A 21,245-nucleotide genomic window follows, 5' to 3' on the forward strand; every position below is an offset into this window, starting at 1 on the left:
ACAGCTCTGTAAATGCCACATTCAACAATCCATTACAGCTCCTTGCCCCCTTAATATGTATGGATATTTACTGCATTCTGCTTTGTAGGAAACTCTTATATAGAAATGCTACACCATCGTCAATTCAGCAAAGAAATATTCCCATTGTAATTATATATTTATATATAGATATATATATTTATATCATACTTGTAGATAAATAAATGTATGCCTTACAAGTTTGATAACATTTTTAAAATTCTATTCTTAAATGCTTAAAAACTTTGTTATAAACTAACTAGAAATATTTTCCAATTCTTTTTAATGTAAATTGTCTCTTTTTGGTAGATTTGAAAGTTATGATTAAAGCAGCATATAGATAGATATATTCACATCTATTATCCTTCCTACTTCATCCAGAAGAAAAGTGTGTGTGTGGCTTTGGGAGAATCTTGTCAAACTCTAAAACAAGCGTAAATTAATCTTTTCAATGAGTTTTGAATTTATCTTTGTGATCACAAAGAAAAACCACTGCTTGCTTTATCATGAATTGGGGAATGGAACAAAGTCCTCAGTTAACATAAAAAAGAAATGCACACACAGGGAGGAAAGGGGAGAGTGTTGAACAATTTTCATTCTTCCTGCGAGCCTAATCAAAAGAGTTTCATTCTTAGAAACAAGAAATGTGTGGAGCAAGAAGGCAAGATTGGCGAAATATTATTATACAAATCTAAGCATGCTCAGCAAGAAACTGTTTCTTCCTATACCATAACATTATAATTCTTCTCTCTGTTCAATTCATGGCTCCACTACATCTCGTATAGTTTCTCTTATAAGTTTTGCTTCAGCCATTTTAACTCCATATAATCTATAATATTAGCATTATGCCAACTCTTCACCTTTATTCTACAGCATTGCTAATAAATACCAATAAAGAACTTATTTTGCAAATATAAGACACTTATTTGAAATATTTGCTCTCCTGCACATGTATTCTTTTAGTTATAAACAGAATATTAAAAAACATGAAATGCATATTTGCTGCATTGGTAAAGAGAGAGAGAAAGAGAGATCTTCCCAACTTCATATGTGAAATATTATAGAGATGTAAAGGAAACGTTTTCATTGCTTACAGGAAATGAGAGCTTTTACCCTACTGAACAGTAGGGGCATGTTTTTTTGCATGTTTTTCATATAAAAATATCAAATAGGGAAACAAAGACAAACCAGGATTTTTTCTCCCACTGAGATCCACCTATTTTGATATACAAATAATATTGCTGTTTCATTAGATCAAGTGCATGGGAGGCAAAGGATGACCTTTGGAAAAAGCCACTGTTTTAAAAATTCATCATAACTAGAAATCTACTTTTCAGTTTTTGCAGCACACGTAGAATACATGTTCTGCCCTACTCATATTTCACAACTGAAAATAATCACTCAAACATAGCAGACCCTCATACTGTAGTTACTGCCTTCTTTTTCAGTAGCTTAATTGCTTAAATATTGTGTAATCTTTAAAATACTGCTCAAAAAATTGTTAGCCTTATAACAAATAGGCAAGGCCACACATGTTGAAATGGCAAGCCTCCTCCCCCTAATAAAAGCCCTTAGATAATGGGTCAATTTTTAAAAAGATACATCAAATGAAAACAAGATAAAATACACTCAGGCATGGTTGGTTATAGTACAACAGCCATTGTTCTCAAAAAAGAATTACCTGGGAAATAAGAGTGGGGCACAAAACAGCAAAAAACAATTCTTGACCCCGTGTATCTTATGGAGGTATGATTTTGATAAATACAGATGCTGATGCTCTGCAAACACATAGCTAGATCTCTGCAGCACATCAGACCACAGGATCTCGTGCCAAGAAATGAGAAAAACCTATTTCTCCTTGTTACTACTGAATACTTTAAAAAAAACAGCCCACCCCTCCGAAGTTGTTAATCCCTGAATCAGAGGTTAGTTGACTCAGTTTCTGTTTTCTCCTTTCCAAGGAGATGGAGAAAAATAAGGGAAACCATAAGCACTTTAGTTACAGTACTGTATCTTTTCTGTTTTGGCAACCTCTTGGGAGTGTCTTTGTCCAGTGGCAACATAGCACAACCAACTACAGGAGCTCACCATCCCAGTGGGGTTTGCTTATCCTACAGAAGATCCCCTGATCCACTGGGCATATGGTCTCAATCTGGCCCAGTAGTCGATACAGATCCCTGTGCAGTTTCCCCAGCCAGACCAGCTTCTTCCCGAAGAGGAGACTCTTCTTCAGCTTGCCCTCTGGAGGTGACAGTGGTCTCTGGAGAGATGCTGTGCGACCCCTCCAGTGGCATGCAGCCAGGGTGATTCTTACGAAAGTGCTGGTTGAGGATAGCCTGGAAGGGGAAGCTCTTTCCACAGACATGGCAGTGAAAGGGCTTGTTGCCTGTGTGCTTCCGGATGTGGTACTCCAACTGATCCTTGCGGGTATACTTTTTGCCACACATCCGGCAAACAAAAGGTGTGATGCCCATATGAAGCCGCATGTGCCGGTCCAGACTACCTTTCTGGTTAAAGGATTTGGCACAATAGATGCAAGTCAGACGTGGGTTGTAACGAAACCATCGTTCAGACACTTCCTGCTCACGGAGATATTCCACATAGCCACTTACTCCAACAATAGCTGACTCCTCTACCTAGAACAAGAACATTATGAAGAAAAATAAATGTCGATTAAATATGATGATGGACATTAACAAGAAGGCTTAGACATCTTTATGGTTGATCAGCAAAATCCAGATTTAGAAGCATTATTTCTCAGAGTATTAAAGATTAAGACAAAAATACAAACACTGTTATGTTTATGCCTTGCCTGAAACTTCCTGGAATCATATGATGATCACTGTAAAAAACAAGATATATTGTAGAACTAAATGGTTTGATTGGCATGTAATGTACCATGGAAAGTTTTAATTTTTAAAACTCTACATGCAGCTTAAAATACATATACAGATTTCTTTTTTTAAATTTTAACCATGCTTTGTGTGGATTGTCCTTGAAGTACTTATAAAGCTATAAGAGCCTTGCATATTCATCAGTTGGACAAAATTAAAAATGTTTAGTTTGATTAGACAAAAATGTGGGACTGCCCTGTTTCACTAAACTGTCCTGTGCTTATCATACAAAAATCCCTAATATGAAATAAAAACATTTTCTGTATCCAAATGTAGAGGGTTTTCTTATGACGGTGGGATGACTAAAGCCAAATTTCTAAAATGCAATACGTATATTATATTTTTGCTTTTAATATGTTTCTGTGTGCATTTGAGTGAGCAGACAGGATTAGGAAACAAGATAAAATTCTGAAATATAGAGTGTTTATACTTCCAGATACATCCATAGAGGTCTCTGTATTCGTTCACTGATTAATAGTGTTTAGATACATATAAAAATCAGTTTCTTCACATTCCTTCCCAAAATTCATTTGACCTATTTTCTGAAGTACTCATACCCTATTATAATTAATAATAGAGCATATCTAATTCACCACTAACCCACTATATAACACATAGCAGAGTGTGTCTGTGTGTGTTTGTGTGACTTATGCACATATTGCAGTAATCTACATGTTAGTAGATAATGACTTTTGACTTTCCAGTCTAGGACTGATAAAATAACTGACCAAAGTCATTCAATTGGGTTTCCATATGTAAGGATCTTCCCATTGTTAGCACAACACCTTAATACTTGCTCTCTCTTCATCTCACACACACTCCACACACACACCCCAATAACACATAAACACACTCACCAACTGCAAAATGCTTCTCTATAGCTATTCCTATAAAATATCAGCATCATAATTATCATCACAGAGTTCATCAAGAGACACCTACCTGGGAACTGGGCTGCTTAGGTTCATCCATCCGCCACGGAGATTCACTTTTTGACCTGTACCGATCATTTACAGTAACCACACTACCTGAAGGGCTAAATCTGCAGATGGAAAATGTGATTAAGAGCTATTTGTGTAATATACAAATGCTCTAAAAAAATAAGAAACAGAGGAGATTCTGGTTCATCACTAACTGAAAACAGGAAGAACAGGAGTTGAATAAAATACAAAGCAAGCAAAAATAAATTAAGAAAACCCTAAAACTATAAATGGAGCTTGAAGTTTTATGAAGCAATTTAATTTCTCAACTCAGGAAATAAGTTAGTACTGTATAAGAAATGATGGCTTCACCTGAAACAAATTTTCAAAACAAAAACATGAGATTATTTGTACATTGCCTGCATAAGAAGTAATAAGAAAAAAAATAATTTTTAGAATTTTTACAGACTACTAAATCTACTGATGCATTCTTAACTTCCAAAAACTGTTGCATAAAATGTTAAACAGAAAATTAGCATATCAAAATGTAAGAAAAGCAGATTATATCTGATAATCAAACCATAGAGACCACCTCCTACACAAGATCAGGCAAGAGTATTTCTTCAATATTACCTAATTAGAGTTAAGAAAGAACATTCTCCAAACAAATTATCTTAATTCAGATTAAACTATCCTTAATCACTAAGGTGACTATAAAATTATGTTTGGTTTGTAAATTGGTTGAAAATAAATAAATAAATAAATAAATATAATATCTGAACTAGCAAATAGGTTATAGCCATTGCTCCGGAGGCTCCTATACTTAGGTACTGGAATGTTGAGAAAAATAAAATAATAAATAAAATAAATTTATTCAAACAAAACAAAAGAAAAGAAAAAATCTGCTGATATTTTAGGAATCAACTGAAAGAAAAGGGTACAATTTAGTCAGACCAAGTTAAGAGATTTGAAATTTTCCTCATGATGACTTTCAAACATGCAATTCTGTATATTTAAATAGAGAAAAATTTCGCTATTCACTGTCTTTGGTAAATGCCACTAATCATTGTATCTCATGTATTACAATATCCAGGGAATATGTTAAATAAAGTTTGGCCAGAGGCAATTAAGTCCTACTTAAAAAGCTCTATATTTAGAAGTTGAACTGTCACTATAATACTCTAACTGCTTCTTTGTCCAGTTTACTTCTTTAAATGTTGACGTTACAGACTACATCCAATAAGCTTTTTTTAATATATGTTTTGTTCCACTTCAATGTTTTTAGTTTATGAGCTTTACACAGCATTATCTTACTAGCATTATATTACCTATAAAGCCCTACATAGCTTAGGACCAGATTATTTACGGGACTGTCTTCTGCCTCATATTTCTCAGAGGTGGATTAGAACCTACAGGGTTGGCCTTCTCCGTGTCCCATCAGCCAAACAGTGCGGACTGGGGGGACTGGGCAGGCAGAGGGGGGCAGGGTTTCTCTGTGGCAGCCCCATCACTCTGGAACCAACTGCTCTCGGAGATCAGCACCGTCCCCACCCTCCTAGCTTTCTGGAAAAACATGGCTTTTGCTGGCAGGCCTGAGGATGTTGAACTACAGCACTCTGCTCCAGCCCCAGGAGTATGGTTGTTTTTAATTTTTTAATTGACTGCTTTATTGGGTTTTTAATTGTTGTATACTTTTTATTATTGTACACTGCCCAGAGTCCAACAGGAGTTGGACAGCCTATACATCCAATAAAACTTAAACAGCAGGAATTAAGCCTTAAGTATTCTAACATTTTTAACATGACATACAAAAGGTAGACTTAGACACAGTAGTAGTTGACAGTATTATTAAAAAGCAATAACAACATTCTGTCTTACCTGTCCGTTTCCGTGCTAGTTGGCCTGGCCACTTTTGTTCCTGATGAACCCAAACTGTAACTTTCTTGTCCCATTGATCCATGTCCTGTTGTATCAATCACCATGGCAGTGACTTCCTCAGCACTGCTCCCATCTTCTCCAGATGGCTGATTCTCTGTCCCCAGCCACTCCTCCAAGTTTTCTGTTTTGATCCGCACTGCTCCAAGGACTTTAACATCATCGTCCCCCTGCCCACCATGGTCTGCCATGCCTGTCTCTACATACCACTGACCTGCCCTATTAATCCTCAGTATGGGTTCCCGGCTTTCCACATCTGAGCTCTGTTCAATTATTTGAGGACTTGTAGACTCCTCAGGAGGACTCAGTTCCCGAATGTCCAGAACTGTGCTAACTTGGCCCATACGGCTGCCTTTTGGAGTACTATGATGAGGACTCAGGGAATGACTTAGAGGCGGGGAAGCCCAATGAGATTCTGGGGGCCTTTCTTGATGCTTTGTTCTTGTTTGGCTCAATTCCATTTCAACTTCAGCCACATTAATTTTGAAATGAATTCCCTCCAGGATTTGTGTACATTTGTCTATTATATGTTGCATTTGTAGAAAACTAGCTGCTGTCAGGTAACTTATTATATCAGCAAGCTGGAGGCATATTCTCCCTGTGTAGCAAAAAGAGAGGAGCTGCTCAAACACAGTGGGATTCTTGATAACAGAGATGGAGACTGTGCTCATTTCATTGAGCGACATATGATCTCGAAAATAAGGTGAGCTAGCAGCCAGCACTACCTTGTGCGCCCTAAAGGTTTGGCCTTGCACATTGACCACAATGTCACACAGCCGGCCCTGCATGCGAAGCTGGTTAAGATGGCTCAAAACAGAATTGCTGAAATCAGGAATCTCCAACTGAATGTTCCCATTTTTCTCCATGACGGCTCCAGTTGCAGGTGGAGCAACCCTAATGATGGAAAAATACACAGCTGATTTAGAAAGAATTTTTCCATTTCTACATGTTTTGCAATGCATGACATTTAAAAAAACCCTACGATTGATTTTTTAAAAATCCATTTGCATGTGATTTGAGTGAATATGACACATAAAATGCTATTTCCTTGTTAAAAAGCTACATGGGAAAAAACACAGAATGTTGACAATTGAGCATTAAATGCTCTTTTTTCACAACTGTTTCTCTTTACAATATTGCCATTGCTCAACATTCCAAGTACAATTATGCTAGCTAATAAACAATGTTTACCAATAAAGGAGATGGGTAATGTTACACTATATGATAATGTTACTTATTTCATGAAATGAACTGGGATTTTCATCTAGTCTTTCAGTAATTAGTGGGAAGATATGAAAATATGTTTTAATAGTCTTCTGAAGGGCAGAGCAATAAAATTATGCAAATACTTTGGCTTACTTTATAAGAAAACAGTACAATGTACTGTATATACATTCTTTCCATCACTTTATACATAGGATTTGACTTCTGCCATCCTTCTTGATAATCAGAAGCTCAAATTAAGATGTAAATTCTGTCAAAGCTTTAGAGCAAATGTAAACTATTTGCTTTATAATGTTGATAAAGGGGCCTCTCCAAGCTATGTAGTGATGTGAAGCATCTATGCAAGGATATAGTAGACTACTAATTCTCATTTATCATTTCATTGGTAACATACCTTTCACTCACTAATACACATAGAATTGATACTATTAAATAAAAATTCATTGATAATAAAACTACTGTACTTTTTTGGAGTATAAGACGCAACCCGCCCCCACTAAAAGTGAGTGAAAATTGTGGTGTGTCTTATACACTGAATCTTGTCCAGGCTTTGCCCACCCATCGACCCCCACCCTTTGGACATTTTCTGCTTCCGCACGTTGTAGTCTACTATATCCTTTGGCCTCTGCACATGTTTTTGGCCTCTGTACATTGCATTTTCGTCCGGTTTCAGGCAGCAGGGATCAGCAGTGGCAAATTGACCACATAAAATTGACTGTGGAGGCAGCAAACAGGCTGTGGCAAGTGATCAATGATGAATAGGTTGCACTGTTGGCAAAAAGGTGGTGGCAAAAAGGCCGTACCGAACAGGCCACAGCGGTGGCAAATGGGCCACAGTGAACAGGCTGCAGTTGTGGCAAATGGGCTTGTAGCAGGGGTGGCTAATGGATGGTGGTAAAGAGGCCGTGGTAGTGGCAAATGGTGGCAGCAAAAGGGCAGCAGCAAATGGGTAATGCGGCGGCAAGTGGGCTGTGCCGAATGGGTCACAGTGACAGCAAGCGGGCAGTGGCAGCGGCAAACAGGGGAAGGACCGTTGAAACTTACCTGAACGGTCTTCTCGATGCACTGCAAGGAGAGTCCAGGATGGGTAGTTCTCAATCTGATTGGTCGGGACTGAGTTTAATTTTAATATTAGGCAGGCACCGCCCCCTTAGCCCTCCAGTCTAAAGGAAACGAAGGAGCAGTAAAGCTAACAAACTTATTTTATTAAACCCTCAGGTAATCAAAAACTTCCAAACAACCAAACAAAACCACCACCTTCCAAGGGGACCCCGGTCCCGGATTCGGGCGGGTCTGGACTCTCCTTGCAGTGCATCGAGAAGACCGTTCAGGTAAGTTTCAACGGTCCTTCTCCAATGCACTTGCAAGGAGAGTCCAGGATGGGATATACCCAAGATATTAACTAAGGGAGGGAGAAGGACGGACCGGGGGCTCTGAGAAGGAAACCACCCGCTGTAACACCCTCCTCCCAAAGGCTGCTTCCGCAGAAGCAAAGGAGTCAATTCGATAGTGTCTGATGAATGAAGACGGAGCTGCCCAAGTGGCTGCCCTACAAATGTCCTCTAGAGAGGCCTGGGTCCTCCAGGCCGCTGTCGTAGCCGTACTGCGTGTGGAATGTCCGGTAAGTCCCTGTGGAACAGGTGATCCCTTAGATCGGTAAGCCTCCCTGATGCACTCACACAACCAACGGCTTATCGTCCTAGACGAGACCTTAGTGCCCAAGGACCTAGATGCAAAGGAGATGAATAAGGCCTCCGAAATCCTGAATCCCTGGGTCCTGCGGATATAAATCTTCAAAGCTCGTCTCACATCGAGCTTATGCCACCGCAGTTCCGAAGGATGAGTCCCATGGCTACAGAAGTCTGGTAACACAATCTCCTGCGCCCTGTGGAAGGTAGAGTTGATCTTAGGGAGAAAGGCTGGGTCCAATCTTAATACGACTCTGTCAGGATGAAATCTACAAAGGTCCTCCCTAGTAGAAAAGGCTGCAATTTCAGAGACCCTCCTGGCAGATGTGATCGCCACCAGGAAGGCAGTCTTGAGTGTTAACAAACGGAGCGATATATGGCGAAACGGTTCAAATGGAGGCCCCGTTAAGGCGTGAAGCACCAACGACAAGTCCCAGGATGGGAAGCGATGAATTGGTGGTGGCCTGATGTTGGCGGCCCCTTTCAAGAAGTCCCTAATCCAAGGGTGTCTGGCGAGGGACCTATAACCATCCCCGCCTATGATTGTGGATAGGGCGGCCACATGGCGACGTAAGGTGTTGGGCGCTAGCCCTTTCTCTAGGCCCAATTGAAGAAAACTTAAGACCAAGGGAGGGGAAGCTTTTTGTGGGTCCACCTCCCGCTCCTCACAGAACCTGGAAAAGGAAGCCCAGGTTGTCTGGTAGATTCGTCTTGTCGAAGGCCTGCGCGCGGCCTGAATAGTATTGATAACTGACTCTGGTAAGTGATGACGTTCTAGGTGTTGCCGCTCAATCTCCATACGGTCAACTGCCACCATTGGGGCTCTGGGTGGGAGATCGAGCCCTGAGAGAGAGATATCCTGTGATCCGGAATCCTCCAGGGGGGAGACACTGACAGTTGCATCAAGTCCGCAAACCAATTGCGGCGCGGCCAGTAGGGCGCCAGCAGCAGCACCTCCGCCCGTTGCTCCAGAATCTTCCGGATTACCCTGGGAAGGATGGAGGTCGGCGGAAATGCGTACAGAAGTCCTGGTGGCCACTGTAGCCGAAGGGCGTCTACCCCTTCCGCACCCGGTGACGGGAAGCGGGAGAAGAAGCGTGGGAGCTGAGAGTTGTTGTGGGAAGCGAACAGGTCTAAGATTGGGTTCCCAAACCTGTGTACAATGTCCAGAAAAATTGTGTGGTCCAGCATCCACTCCCCTGGGTCCAAGGTCTCCCGGCTCAGCCAGTCCGCGCACACGTTCTCCACCCCTGAAATGTGTTCCGCGGACAGGGAAGCTAGATTGACCTCCGCCCACCTGAGCAGGGTCTCCGATTCCCTCATCAGTCGTCGAGACCGAGTCCCCCCCTGTCTGTTGATGTGAGACCGGGTAGAGACGTTGTCGGTTCGGACTAGGACGTGCTGACCCCTTATTAGGTCTGCGAAACTCAGGAGAGCTAGGGAAACTGCCTTCAATTCCAGGAAATTGATGTTGACTTTTCTCAGGTCCGATGAATCCCAGAGGCCCTGGGCCATATTTGATGAAAGATGGGCACCCCAGCCCGTCAGACTGGCGTCTGTTGTCACCGTGAGAGGGTATCGTTCCAGAAAGGGGGAACCCTTTGCTAGGGCTGGGGATACCCACCACTGTAAGGACCGTCGAACCCCGGAGTCTAGACGCACCCGTAGGTGTGAGTGACTGATCTTCCTTCTCTGGAACGGTAAAAGGGACCACTGGAGGGGGCGTAGGTGGTACCTGGCCCATGGAACGATGTCGATACATGACACCAGTGTCCCAAGAAGCTTGGAGAGGAAGGAGAGTTGAGGGTGTTGTTGTGACGCCAGGCCTCGAATCATTTCCCTGATGGTAGATTGCCTCTCTTGGGACAGGAAGACCTGGCCTTTCCTGGAATCTATATTGGTTCCCAGGTGAGCCAGCCGAGTCGTGGGGTTCAGGTGGCTCTTTTCGAAGTTGATCGAAAAGCCATGATCCTGTAGCGACTGAATTGTCAAGTGTAAGTCCTGTAATGCCAGGTCCTTCGTTCTGGACAGAATCACGATGTCGTCCAGATAGGCGAGTAGGCGCACCGATCGCTGTCTGAGCCCAGCTGTTAGGACATCTAGCAGTTTTGTGAATGATCTTGGGGCCGATGAAAGCCCGAAAGGCATGGCCCTGTACTGAAAATGGACCCCATCTAGACAGAAGCGCAGATATTGACGGTGAGGAGGAAAAATGGGGACATGGAGGTAAGCCTCCTTTAGGTCTATAGATGTCATGTAGTCCCCGTGTCTGATGGCAGCCAGAATGGAGCGTAGAGAGTGCATTCTGAACCTCCTGTATTTTACGTAGCGATTTAGTCCTCGAAGGTTCAGAATGAGCCGCGCCCCCCCTGACGACTTTGGAACCAAGAAAATAGCCGAGTAGAATCCCGTACCCTGTTGAGGCAAAGGGACCTCCTCGATGGCTCCTATCTCCCTCAGGTGAGCTACCTCTTGGTATAGGAGCCTCCTTTTGGGAATGTCCAAGGGGGCACGACAAGGCAGATAGCGGCAAGGAGGAGGGCATAGAAACTCTATTTTTAGGCCCTGAGAAACCGTGGCAGTCGCCCAGGGGTCCGATGAGGTGTCTGACCAGACGTCCGAGAAGTGGATTAGTCTGCCGCCCAGAGGAGTGTCCGCAGGAAAGTCACTTAGTCTTTCTGTACCCCCTGCCTGAACTTCTGAAGGGGCGTCGGCCCTGGAAAGCTCTAGTGCGGTCATATTGTTGGGTCCTATCGGAACGAAAGGAGCCCTGACCAAAGGATCCAGTAAAGTAGGACCTCGACCCCTGGTTGTTGGTCGAGGAGGAGTCGTTCCGAAAAGGCTGTCTCCGGTTGTAGGGGGTGAAACGCCTTCCCTGCTTCTTGGTGGAGTTGGGCATCACCTTTTTCTTATCCCTGTCCTCCACCAATACATCGTCCAAGATGTCTCCAAAGAGCTTCTTGCCCTTGAACGGGGAAGAAGCAAGGGCCCACTTAGACTTCACGTCGGCTTGCCAATTCCGGAGCCAGATTAGTCTGCGGGAGGCGACCGACGAGGCCATCGCTCTGGAGGCGAACTTAGCGGCATTGACTGTTGCGTCCGCGGAAAATTCAGTGGCCGCTAACAGCTTGTTCAGGTCCTGGCGCATTCTCGCATCCTGTGGATCGACTCTGGACTGGATGTCTTTAATCCAGAGGAGCGTAGCCCGATTAAAGAAGGAGGCTGCCGAGGCTGCCCTTACGGCCCAAGACGCCATTTGATGGGTTCTGCGAACAACATTGTCCGCCCTTTTGTCCTCGGCCCTTAACCCCTCCTGAGATTCCGAAGGGACGAGGGCATTGGAGACCAGGCTGGTGACCGGCTTGTCCACGGTAGGCAACTCCAGAAGGTCCTCCATAGCCTGGTCAAAGGTGTAAAAGCGTCTGTCCAGGTTGGACGGGCCCTGCCCCGTTGCAGGGCTCTCCCATGGCCGTTGCACAGTCTCCAGAAATAGATGAGAAGAAGGTACGTTAACCGTCTCCTGCTTCGGGAACACGAAGAGGCCCCCTGAGGGTTGACCTGGTGCCGAAGGAACACCTTGACCTCCTTCGCCCGCCTGGTCAATGGTCATCTTGGCCTTGTTCAACAGGACCTTGAAAAGGGCGGATTTGAAAAGGCCAGGTAAAGCAGGAAGCTCCGGTGGTTGGTCATCGCCAGAGAGCTCGTCCTCCGCCTCGCTGAAGTCATCCCTGGAAAATTCATCCTCATCCCTGGACTCCAAGCCGGAAGGAGAAACTGGAGCAAGCCAGGGGTCCCTGAATCTCGATGGAATAGGGCCCGCAGGTGTTGGCTGTTGTTGAGCCACGCTTGCTTGACCCTGCGTATAGGCGCTGACAACAAGGTCCTGTAAGGCCTGGGGCATACTCTGCCAGGCATCCTGTGCCGTGCGCAATCCAGCAGCCGTAGGGGTGAAAGTGGCTGTTTGTGCCTGACCACAGTGAGGAAGGACTGGCTGTTGAGCAGAGTAGGAGGAATGCCATGCTGCTTGTCTCGCAAATGTGGATGTCTCGGGCCTAGAAGAGGTAGAGGGTTGGAAGGGCCTCTCCGGTGACCAATCCCTCTCAGATGCCGAGCCTACAACCCCTGGAGCAAATACGGGGGAGACCGGCGGAGGGATGGTAATAAGGGGCTGGGCAGACATAGTTGGTGGACCCCCAGCCCTCTGAGAAGATTCCAGCTGCTTCTCTAGCGCTTTAATGCGCTTCTCAGCCTCTCTAAGAGCTGCCCCCTGCGAGGATTTCTGCTTCTGAGGCTTTATCTTGGGGGTAGTAGGCCTGGTGACGCTGGCCTCCTCCCCGGCCGGAATTGACTGGTCAGCCATAGTATAAAAAGCGCTTCCTCAATTTACTCACAGAGATCGCTGATCGGAATCGTAGTGCTTCGCAAACGCTAGCAATAAAGACCGCCAATTGTAACTGCTCGGTTGACTACTGCGCCTGCGTGCCCCGGGAAGAGGAGACACTTGGCGCCAATTGAGGAATGATTAAGGCGTTCCGGCGAAAATTGCGTCATAAAACATGGCCTCCGGACCGTTGTCCTGGCAACCAGAGACGCTCGCCGAGCGCGAACCGGCCTGCCCGTTCAATTTCGGGCTCTCAAGATGGCCGGCGCGACATTACCCAGGAGGCGGGCGGGAAGTTTCTCTGATCTGCCCGTCCTTGGTTCTTTCTAAACGCCTGGGGGAAAACGGCTTCAGCCGATACTTCCCCTGCCGCCGGTATTTATCTGCCAATCGGCATCCATTCATCCTCTGTTGATGTCGAGGGGGCGAGGGGGGGGGGGCGCGGAGCCACTCCCCTGCTGAAGAGCCTCCCTAGGCATATCAGCGATCCCAGGTATGTTCGCAACGGGCGGGGCGGACCCTCCCGAGGCGTCAACCTCTTCCTCTCCTCCGGGGTCTACCTCGGAGGTAGTCTCCCCGGGTGCTCACTCCAAAAAAACCGGCTTGCCAAGGAGGAGCAGCAAGCCCCTGGATGAAACCCACTGGAGGTTTTAAATCCAGGGCTGCATGAGGAAAAACTTCCCCCCAACTGCACCTGCAAGAAGAAAAAGACAAAGAAGAATTAATACATATAAAAAAACACAATAAATACACATTTATTGAAGAGAAAACTAACTCTAAGTCCCTTTACTGCGACTGAGTTTTTAGACTGGAGGGCTAAGGGGGCGGTGCCTGCCTAATATTAAAATTAAACTCAGTCCCGACCAATCAGATTGAGAACTACCCATCCTGGACTCTCCTTGCAAGTGCATTGGAGAATGGTTGGTGCTGAATGGGCCATGGCAGCGGCAAACGGGTTGCAACGGTGAATAGGTGGCCAGATGAATATGGGAGGGATGCTGGGAGGCAAAGGCAGTTTTTTTTCTTTTCCTCCCTCCTCCAAAAGGTAGGAGCATCGTATAGTCCAGAGCATCTTACACTCCAAAAAATATGGTATATTTATTTTATTTTTTTACAAACAGTAAAAAATCTCCTTTGCAGTAAACTCTGTGTCAGGTTGTATATTAGTCAAGTTGATAGTTAATGCAAGAATGGTATACTGCATCTGCTCTATATGTTTTTCAAAGATAAAAACTGAAAATAAATAATTTAGTTTCTAGCCATAACTACTTATATTCCTGGTAGATACATAATTCAGGAAAATAAATCAGAAGACATCAGAATGGGTTTCATTAAGAATACTACAAGAAAATATGGATATGAAAACAGCTTATGCTGATAATGTATCAAGAAGTGTAGTTGTTAGTTACAAAGTCATGTCCGACCCATCGTCACCCCATGGACAATGTTCCTCTAGGTATTCCTGTCCTCTACTATCCCCCGGAGTCCATTTAAGCTCATGCCGACCGCGTCAGTGACTCCATCCAGCCATCTCATTCTCTGCCGTCCCCTTCTTTTTTTGCCCTCAATCATTCCCAGTATTAGGCTCTTCTCCATCAACAAGAAGCATACAAGAATAAATCTTGGTTAGGTATGTTATTTTGCCAAGTTCAACATAAAAAGCAGTACGTTGTATCTTATTTATTTTGTCTATTATAAGGATGATCAGTTCATCTATATCAGGGTTGTCAAACGCATGGCCCACAGATTAGATGTGTCACATGCTTAGCAAGGGGGGGGGAGTCCTGAATAGATCATGTGATGCCACTGTAACACAGGTTTGACACCCCTGATCTATATCTATGTCATATTTTTAAGACAAGAAAGTTTCCTTAGATTCACTCTTACTTAATTAATGTATGCAGCCTATGCTTCCAATATTTCTTCTACAATGAACAGATAACAGTTGGAACTCTACTTTCACCCATGGCAAGAGGGAGTTTGTTATGCTTAATGCGTGAAAAAAGGGATACAAAACCTCATTTATTACATTCCTTTTTTTCCATTAGCAATTAGCAATAATTAATTATTATTCCAATTATTAGGAGCAACATACATTTTACATCCTTTTGTTTAGAATTCTCCATCTGCTTCTATTTTTTCAATAGTTCTTTTCCTTTTTTTATGAAATAAAAATGATAGTACCAATAAACTTGTTTTTTTTAGTGTATGGCAACTACATAGCATAGGACCAGACTATCTCTGAGACCTTCTGTCGCATGAATCCCAGCAACCGGTGAGATCCCACAGAGTTGGGTCTCCTTAGGGTCCCATCGACCAAACAATGTCAGCTGGTGGGACCCAGGAGAAGAGCCTTCTCTGTGGGGGCCCCAGCCCTCTGGAATCAGCTTCCCCCGGAGATTCGCACTGCCCCCACCCTCCTTGCCTTTCAAAAGTTTAAAAACTCATCTTTGTCACCAGGCCTGGGGTTACCCCTGACCAACAAATGTTTTTAGTATGATTTATTGAATGAATGTTAATGAAAGTTTTTAAAGTTAGAATTTTTAAAGATTATTTTTATGTATATTAATTGGATGAACTGTACTATTGTGTCTTTGTATACGCTGTGAGCCGCCCCAAGTCTTCGGAGAGGAGCAAAATACAAATCCAATTAAATATAAATATACGGTAAATATAAATATTAATCTTGGATTGGTACCCAGTTCTAACTCCAAATCTCTTATTGGAGTGAAACAGGATACTCAGTATTCACTTTTAATTATGTTCCCTTACAGTACAGTTAAAAATTATGGTAAAATATTCCGTAATTTGAAATTAGATATGAGCTTTGAAAATGGAATTTTTGACTTACACAGAATTAACAGAGCCTGATAAGATGCTTTAGAATTCTTTATTTCTATTGTATTACAAAAAGAAACATCCATTAGCTGTATTTTATTGCATTAGTCTACTATGGTATTGCAGGGACACAATAGTGAACACGTTTAGAATTACAGTATTAATAAAGTAGTAAAATAAGCAAACTTCAATCTAAAAGCTAGTTAGATATCAGCAATAATTATATGCAGACTGTTATGCACAAATTATAGAAACACAATGAAAATTAACAAGATGGGGAAAGACCTCCTGAATCCATTGTAGGGATAGCGTAGGTGTTGAATAGATTATTCTGAGCAATTTCTTAAAATGTACAATTGTTTTTCCATGTTCTTCTAGTCCAGGGCTGTCAAACTCCGGGCCCATGGGCCAGATACATCAGGCACTGGCCATGTGGACGCCCAGTTTATCAAAGGGAGAAAATGTCCTGATACATCACGTGACACTGCCTTGATGATGTAAGTTTGACACCTCTGCTCTAGTCTATGTATATAATCTATAAAGTCAGACTTCAAAAAATTGATTTTTTTTTTACCATTAAGTGAAGTGATAAAGCACGTTATGTTTCTTTTTAATTTTAGTAAATATAGTTTAAATATATTTTAAAAATTCAATTTAAAAAAAAAAAAGAAATTTAAAATCTTATTGTCAAATCTTCCTTTCCCTCATATACACTTGCTCCCATATCCTGATTCCAGACCAGATCTGTGTTCAGATGTCCAATAATAAGAAAAGCACAGGTGAAAAATCAGAATTCCATGCAGTGGAGCTTCAACTGTGGCTAATCAAATATTTTCATTAAGGCTGATGCTTCATTATTCAATAATATTTACACTATTTCTACATTTGTTAAATCTGCTGTTTTGCATTGCACATTTTTTCTTATAAATTCAATTTAAACTATTGTAAGCAATCAATTGCATATATTTATTTTATTCACATATAGAATTAATATTCTGGCTTGTCCTAACCCTACTGCTAATCTTGAACTTTGGTTGGCTCTCTGTTTAATTAAACAGGAAAAAATAATTCCCAACATTACAAACAATTAGATAAACTTTTTACTCAGTTTTTTCCCCAAAAGAAATCAGGTGATTTCTCCAGCCACACATAATTTTGAATGAGGATCTATAACATCTCTTCGAACGAATGCAGGTTTAAGAGTATAAACTGCTGAATTCATTTTTGGAGTATTTTCAAAGAGGCATGCAGGCAAGAGCAAAACTACCAGGCAGCATATTTTCAATCCTCCTTCCAACTTTCTAAACCTTTCTCCCCACAGAACCCTTTTCTTAGTTAGATCCAAACAGTCCAAAACCCCCAGCAAATTGCAACGAAACCAAAACGCTTTGCTCTTACAAAAAATACCTGAAGAGGACAGTTAATTAAAATGACAAAGCTGAGGGAGGGATGTATGGGTGAATCAAAAGCCAAGTACGGTGGCTGCAAATCGACAGATTGCAGCGGATTTGGGGGGAAGGTGCAAAAGATCGAGGAAGAGGTCAGGCAATCTTGCCCAGAGAAATATATTTTAGGAGGAGCAAAACTCCGTTGCTAAGATACAGCAGGGGAGAGAGAAGTGAGGGTAGAAATTCGGGGGGCATGCAGAAGCCACCCCGTTCTTCTGGGAGGCAGCCCAGAGTGACTGTCCTCGAGTGCGCCCGAGGGTGGGGAAGAAAGGAGAGAGAACAACTCTCCGGAGCTCCTTCCCTTTCCCGAGGGGACCGAAAAATGCATCGCCTACGTACCTCCAAGGGGGGGTGGGACGAGCCCGAACACCCTTCCGGAAGCGAACCCCCCCAGAAGAGAAACGCCCCGGAAGTACATATCCCCCCTTTCGTCTTTCTTGATTGACTTGCTTTCCCCCCAGCGCCCACTGAAACAATCTTCGCGTCAGGTAGCCCCACCCACAGGAATGAGCCCACCACGGAGAGGGTGGAACCTGCGCCTGGCTGACCGCCTGGGTAACTTGTGGCGCTGAAGGGGCGTGGGGAGGGGGAGGGGGGACTGTTGTGCGTAAGAATCATTTTTCCTAGGGCGTGGCCACGAGAGGTGGAGCTATGCAAAAAAAGCGTGCCCATCACGTGACTCCCGGAGACATTGCACGGCCTGTATAAAAAGGAGGGCTGTGGCCCTCGCTTTCTCTTTTGGAATCTGCCTTTGACTGTGTTGCTGTGTGAGTATCGTGAATATTCTCTGTCTCTGTCTCTTCCCCCCCCCCCCATTGATGTTGCTTTGCTAATTTCTATAGAGGACGTTGGGCCTTTAAAAGGTAACGTTGGTTGCGGATGACCTTGGGGAGGCACGGATGGCGTTGGATTATAGAGCACGCGCTCCGTTTTCCCCCTCCATATTTTCTTCTGCTTTTGCCGTTGAGCGTAGGTGGCGCTGCAATAACGGCTCAAAGGAAACAGCCTTTCCAGATGGGCCTCGTGGGTGAGGAAAGCATAAGGCTGACCTTCTAAAAAGTTTGAAAATGAATCCCGCACGCAATAATAATGCGAATAATCCTCATTAAATCCATAGCTTCAAAGAGTAGAACTCAAAAAAGAAAAAAAAGGAATTTAATGTACTGAGAATGGGAGTGAGCTCCAGCCTCTCCGCCTTGATTTTAGGGATGGATCCGAAATGTGTGATTGCCGGGATAGAACTCTGATCTATTTAAAGATCAATTTAAAATAGATATATTTAAAGCTCTTAAAAATGACTGGCGGGTATTTTACTGCAAAACATGGATTTAATTACATTGCAAAGCAACCTACGAGAGGGGCTTTCTGAGTAACAACCTAGAAGAAGAACCCAATTTTTTTTCCTACCTGCAAATGATGATAAATTATGTTGGTAGGGACATCTGAGACTCTGATGAATGCCAACAATAGCTGAGCAGGATTCGGACCTTAAATTTAGGTGTGGCAAGAATTAACTATTTTTTATTTATTTATTGGATTTGTTTGCCGCCCCTCTCCTAGGACTTCTTTCTAACTGTCTGAAATCTTATGCTCTGGTCTCCCAAAATCTATCCCAAAATAGATCTTAAAATAATAAATTTTAGGGAGGAGAAAACCTTTCAATTAGGTTCAGCTTTATTCAGATGGAATATTGCTTCGTTTAATTCTAATTTGTGTCACGTGGCCTTTTTAGAAAGGGCTACCTACCACGAGGGACAACTTGTATTCAAATTACATATTTCATAATTCATAACAAAAAGCAACTTCTATATCTGATCTGAGTTATGACTCTCCCAATAACTGCAGGTTGAGAATCTTGTTTATTGAAAGGTTAAGTGTGAATGCAAATTTTGAATCATTTCATATTTGGAAGTGATTGAGATGACTATTTTGTCCTGGTGTAATTTGCAAATTAAAAAATGCCTATGGCAAGGAACAAGTGCAGTAATATCCTGCTTTCTATATCCTATTTAACTGAAAGTGAGAGGAACTTGCTGCTTTTGCTTGAAGGTTGTAGGCAGTCTTTATTCCCTCCTAAAAGAGAAAGTAAGAGTCCTCATTGTTGGCATAATCAGTGTTAAGGTTGCAGGTCAAAAGGGCAACTGGATTTCTATACATTCCTAACCAAATACTGCCAACACTTATATCTACTTTGTTTTTAAAAATAGTTCTTGTCTGATAAATGCTTATTTACTTTGTAGATCCAAAATCTCAAGCTAATGCTGTCTGTAAAGGTATGTTTCTGTCCTTGTACATACTAAGTAAATAAATGTAATACTTTTAGTTGGGCCATTGTGCCATAATGATGATGCTTATTTGCTACTCTTGAGAAATTAATGATGAGAATGCTTAACCCACCTTTGTTTCAAACTGAGGCACAATCTATGCTCTTAAAAAGCATCTTCATCCCTTTTTAAAATTCAAAACAGACATTAAAAGATTTGCTGTTTTCTTTACAGGGTTTCACGAATGATCATGCAACAAAGATTGGTAAGTTTTAAGATATAAATAGTCTGTCAGCTTCTTTTGTCCATAGAAGGATGCGTGTGATGAAAACATAGTTCAGCAGATGATCCGTGATGAACTCTTTGTCTTTCGCTCCTATCTGATGCATCCTCTAGTTAAAGCTGGTCTGATCCTAGATTGTTCCTGTTACAGATAGTCCTACTTCAAGTAATTACTTCAAGTAATTGTTCATTAAAAACCCCTCTAGCCTCAACAGTAACTTGTTAGCTGATTAACATTTTTTAGATTTCTGCTGATAAACATGAAAATTGTTATTTCATTGTATTCACTTAACTATCTGAATTTAAAATAAATTGTATGCTCCTCCCACAATATTACATTCATGTTGTATGTCCTAGCAACTGAATTGAATGTCTTTTACAGAATCTCTGTTTGCAAATATGGGAACACTACCCATTGATGTGCTGGCTTTTGGGTTTTCTAATATGGACCAGCTTTAGATGAATAAACATGTAAGTTGTAAAGAAACAAAATATGATCTATTAGGCTTTTTCTGCATTACCAGGCAGAATAGTTTCAATGTTGCCAGGAAGGTTCTTGGGTATTCTGAAATTGTCACAGTCCTTTATTAGTTTTTATTTAATAATGGTTCTTTATTTACAACAATTTTTACAGCATTTTTGTATAGTTACATTGGCAAGCATCCTAGTTTGGTTAGTCTTTGTTAAGCGTTATTTAATAAATTTGTACACTGCCAGACAACCAGTGATTCTAAGTGATTTATAAATGAGAAACAAAACAACAATAATCAAAACCACAAAAACCAGAAAGCAAAAAAGCCCATTTTTATAAGCCGGCTGTGCTCCATCTTAATCAAAGAGCCATGTGAAAAGCCATGTCTTTAAGGCCTCTAAAATAGTATTGAGATGGGGGGCACTTGTGCCCTGTGTTTCTGCTGTTTTTTCCGTGGTTATTACACTTTGAGTTTGGAATTCATTCAGCTTGCCGAACAAAAGAAAAACAATTGAGCCATGGTTCTAAGTTTAATGATTTTCCATATTTGGGATCTGTTCATTTTCTGTGACTTGCTGTAATAGTGCACCTTCTGCCCTTTAAAAGTTGTATTGGATTCTATTTGCTAATTTGTTGTGCTGTTCTGCAATTACAACATTTCAGGCTGTGTTGCTTAGAAATGCAAAGCAAATTTGCTAATGCAACCATTTTAATTACGTCCATCTTTAATTTATCTGTAACAATTAATGTTCAATCAATTGGATTGGTAGCTAAAAGGACAAATTAATCTACTGTATATGATGCTGAATCAGGTCGCTGATACATATGAGGATAAATTGAATACACTGATACAGTAGATCACAACAAGATTTGGAAGAAAA

General features: G+C 42.3%; 1 protein-coding gene and 2 non-coding genes across 3 annotated transcripts; 2 read left to right on the plus strand and 1 right to left on the minus strand.

Moving 5' to 3' along the window:
- Positions 1-297: 297 nt before the first annotated feature.
- Positions 298-17,806, minus strand: ZBTB37 (zinc finger and BTB domain containing 37). Its single transcript, XM_070746783.1, has 4 exons — positions 17,686-17,806; positions 5,711-6,661; positions 3,851-3,954; positions 298-2,650 (listed from the first exon to the last, which is right to left on the minus strand). The coding sequence occupies exons 2-4, from the start codon at positions 6,631-6,633 to the stop codon at positions 2,166-2,168; spliced, it is 1,512 nt and encodes a 503-aa protein (XP_070602884.1). The 5' UTR covers positions 6,634-6,661; positions 17,686-17,806; the 3' UTR covers positions 298-2,165.
- Positions 17,807-18,748: 942 nt separating this feature from the next.
- LOC139166096 (small nucleolar RNA SNORD74) lies at positions 18,749-18,825 on the plus strand. Its single transcript, XR_011558897.1, has one exon. It is a non-coding gene; the product is annotated as a small nucleolar RNA SNORD74 (small nucleolar RNA).
- A 1,097-nt stretch (positions 18,826-19,922) lies between these two features.
- On the plus strand, positions 19,923-20,002 carry LOC139166098 (small nucleolar RNA snR60/Z15/Z230/Z193/J17). Its single transcript, XR_011558899.1, has one exon. It is a non-coding gene; the product is annotated as a small nucleolar RNA snR60/Z15/Z230/Z193/J17 (small nucleolar RNA).
- Positions 20,003-21,245: the final 1,243 nt, after the last annotated feature.

The sequence above is a fragment of the Erythrolamprus reginae genome, chromosome 3, assembly GCF_031021105.1.
Source record: "Erythrolamprus reginae isolate rEryReg1 chromosome 3, rEryReg1.hap1, whole genome shotgun sequence".
In the NCBI taxonomy this organism is placed as follows: domain Eukaryota; kingdom Metazoa; phylum Chordata; class Lepidosauria; order Squamata; family Dipsadidae; genus Erythrolamprus; species Erythrolamprus reginae.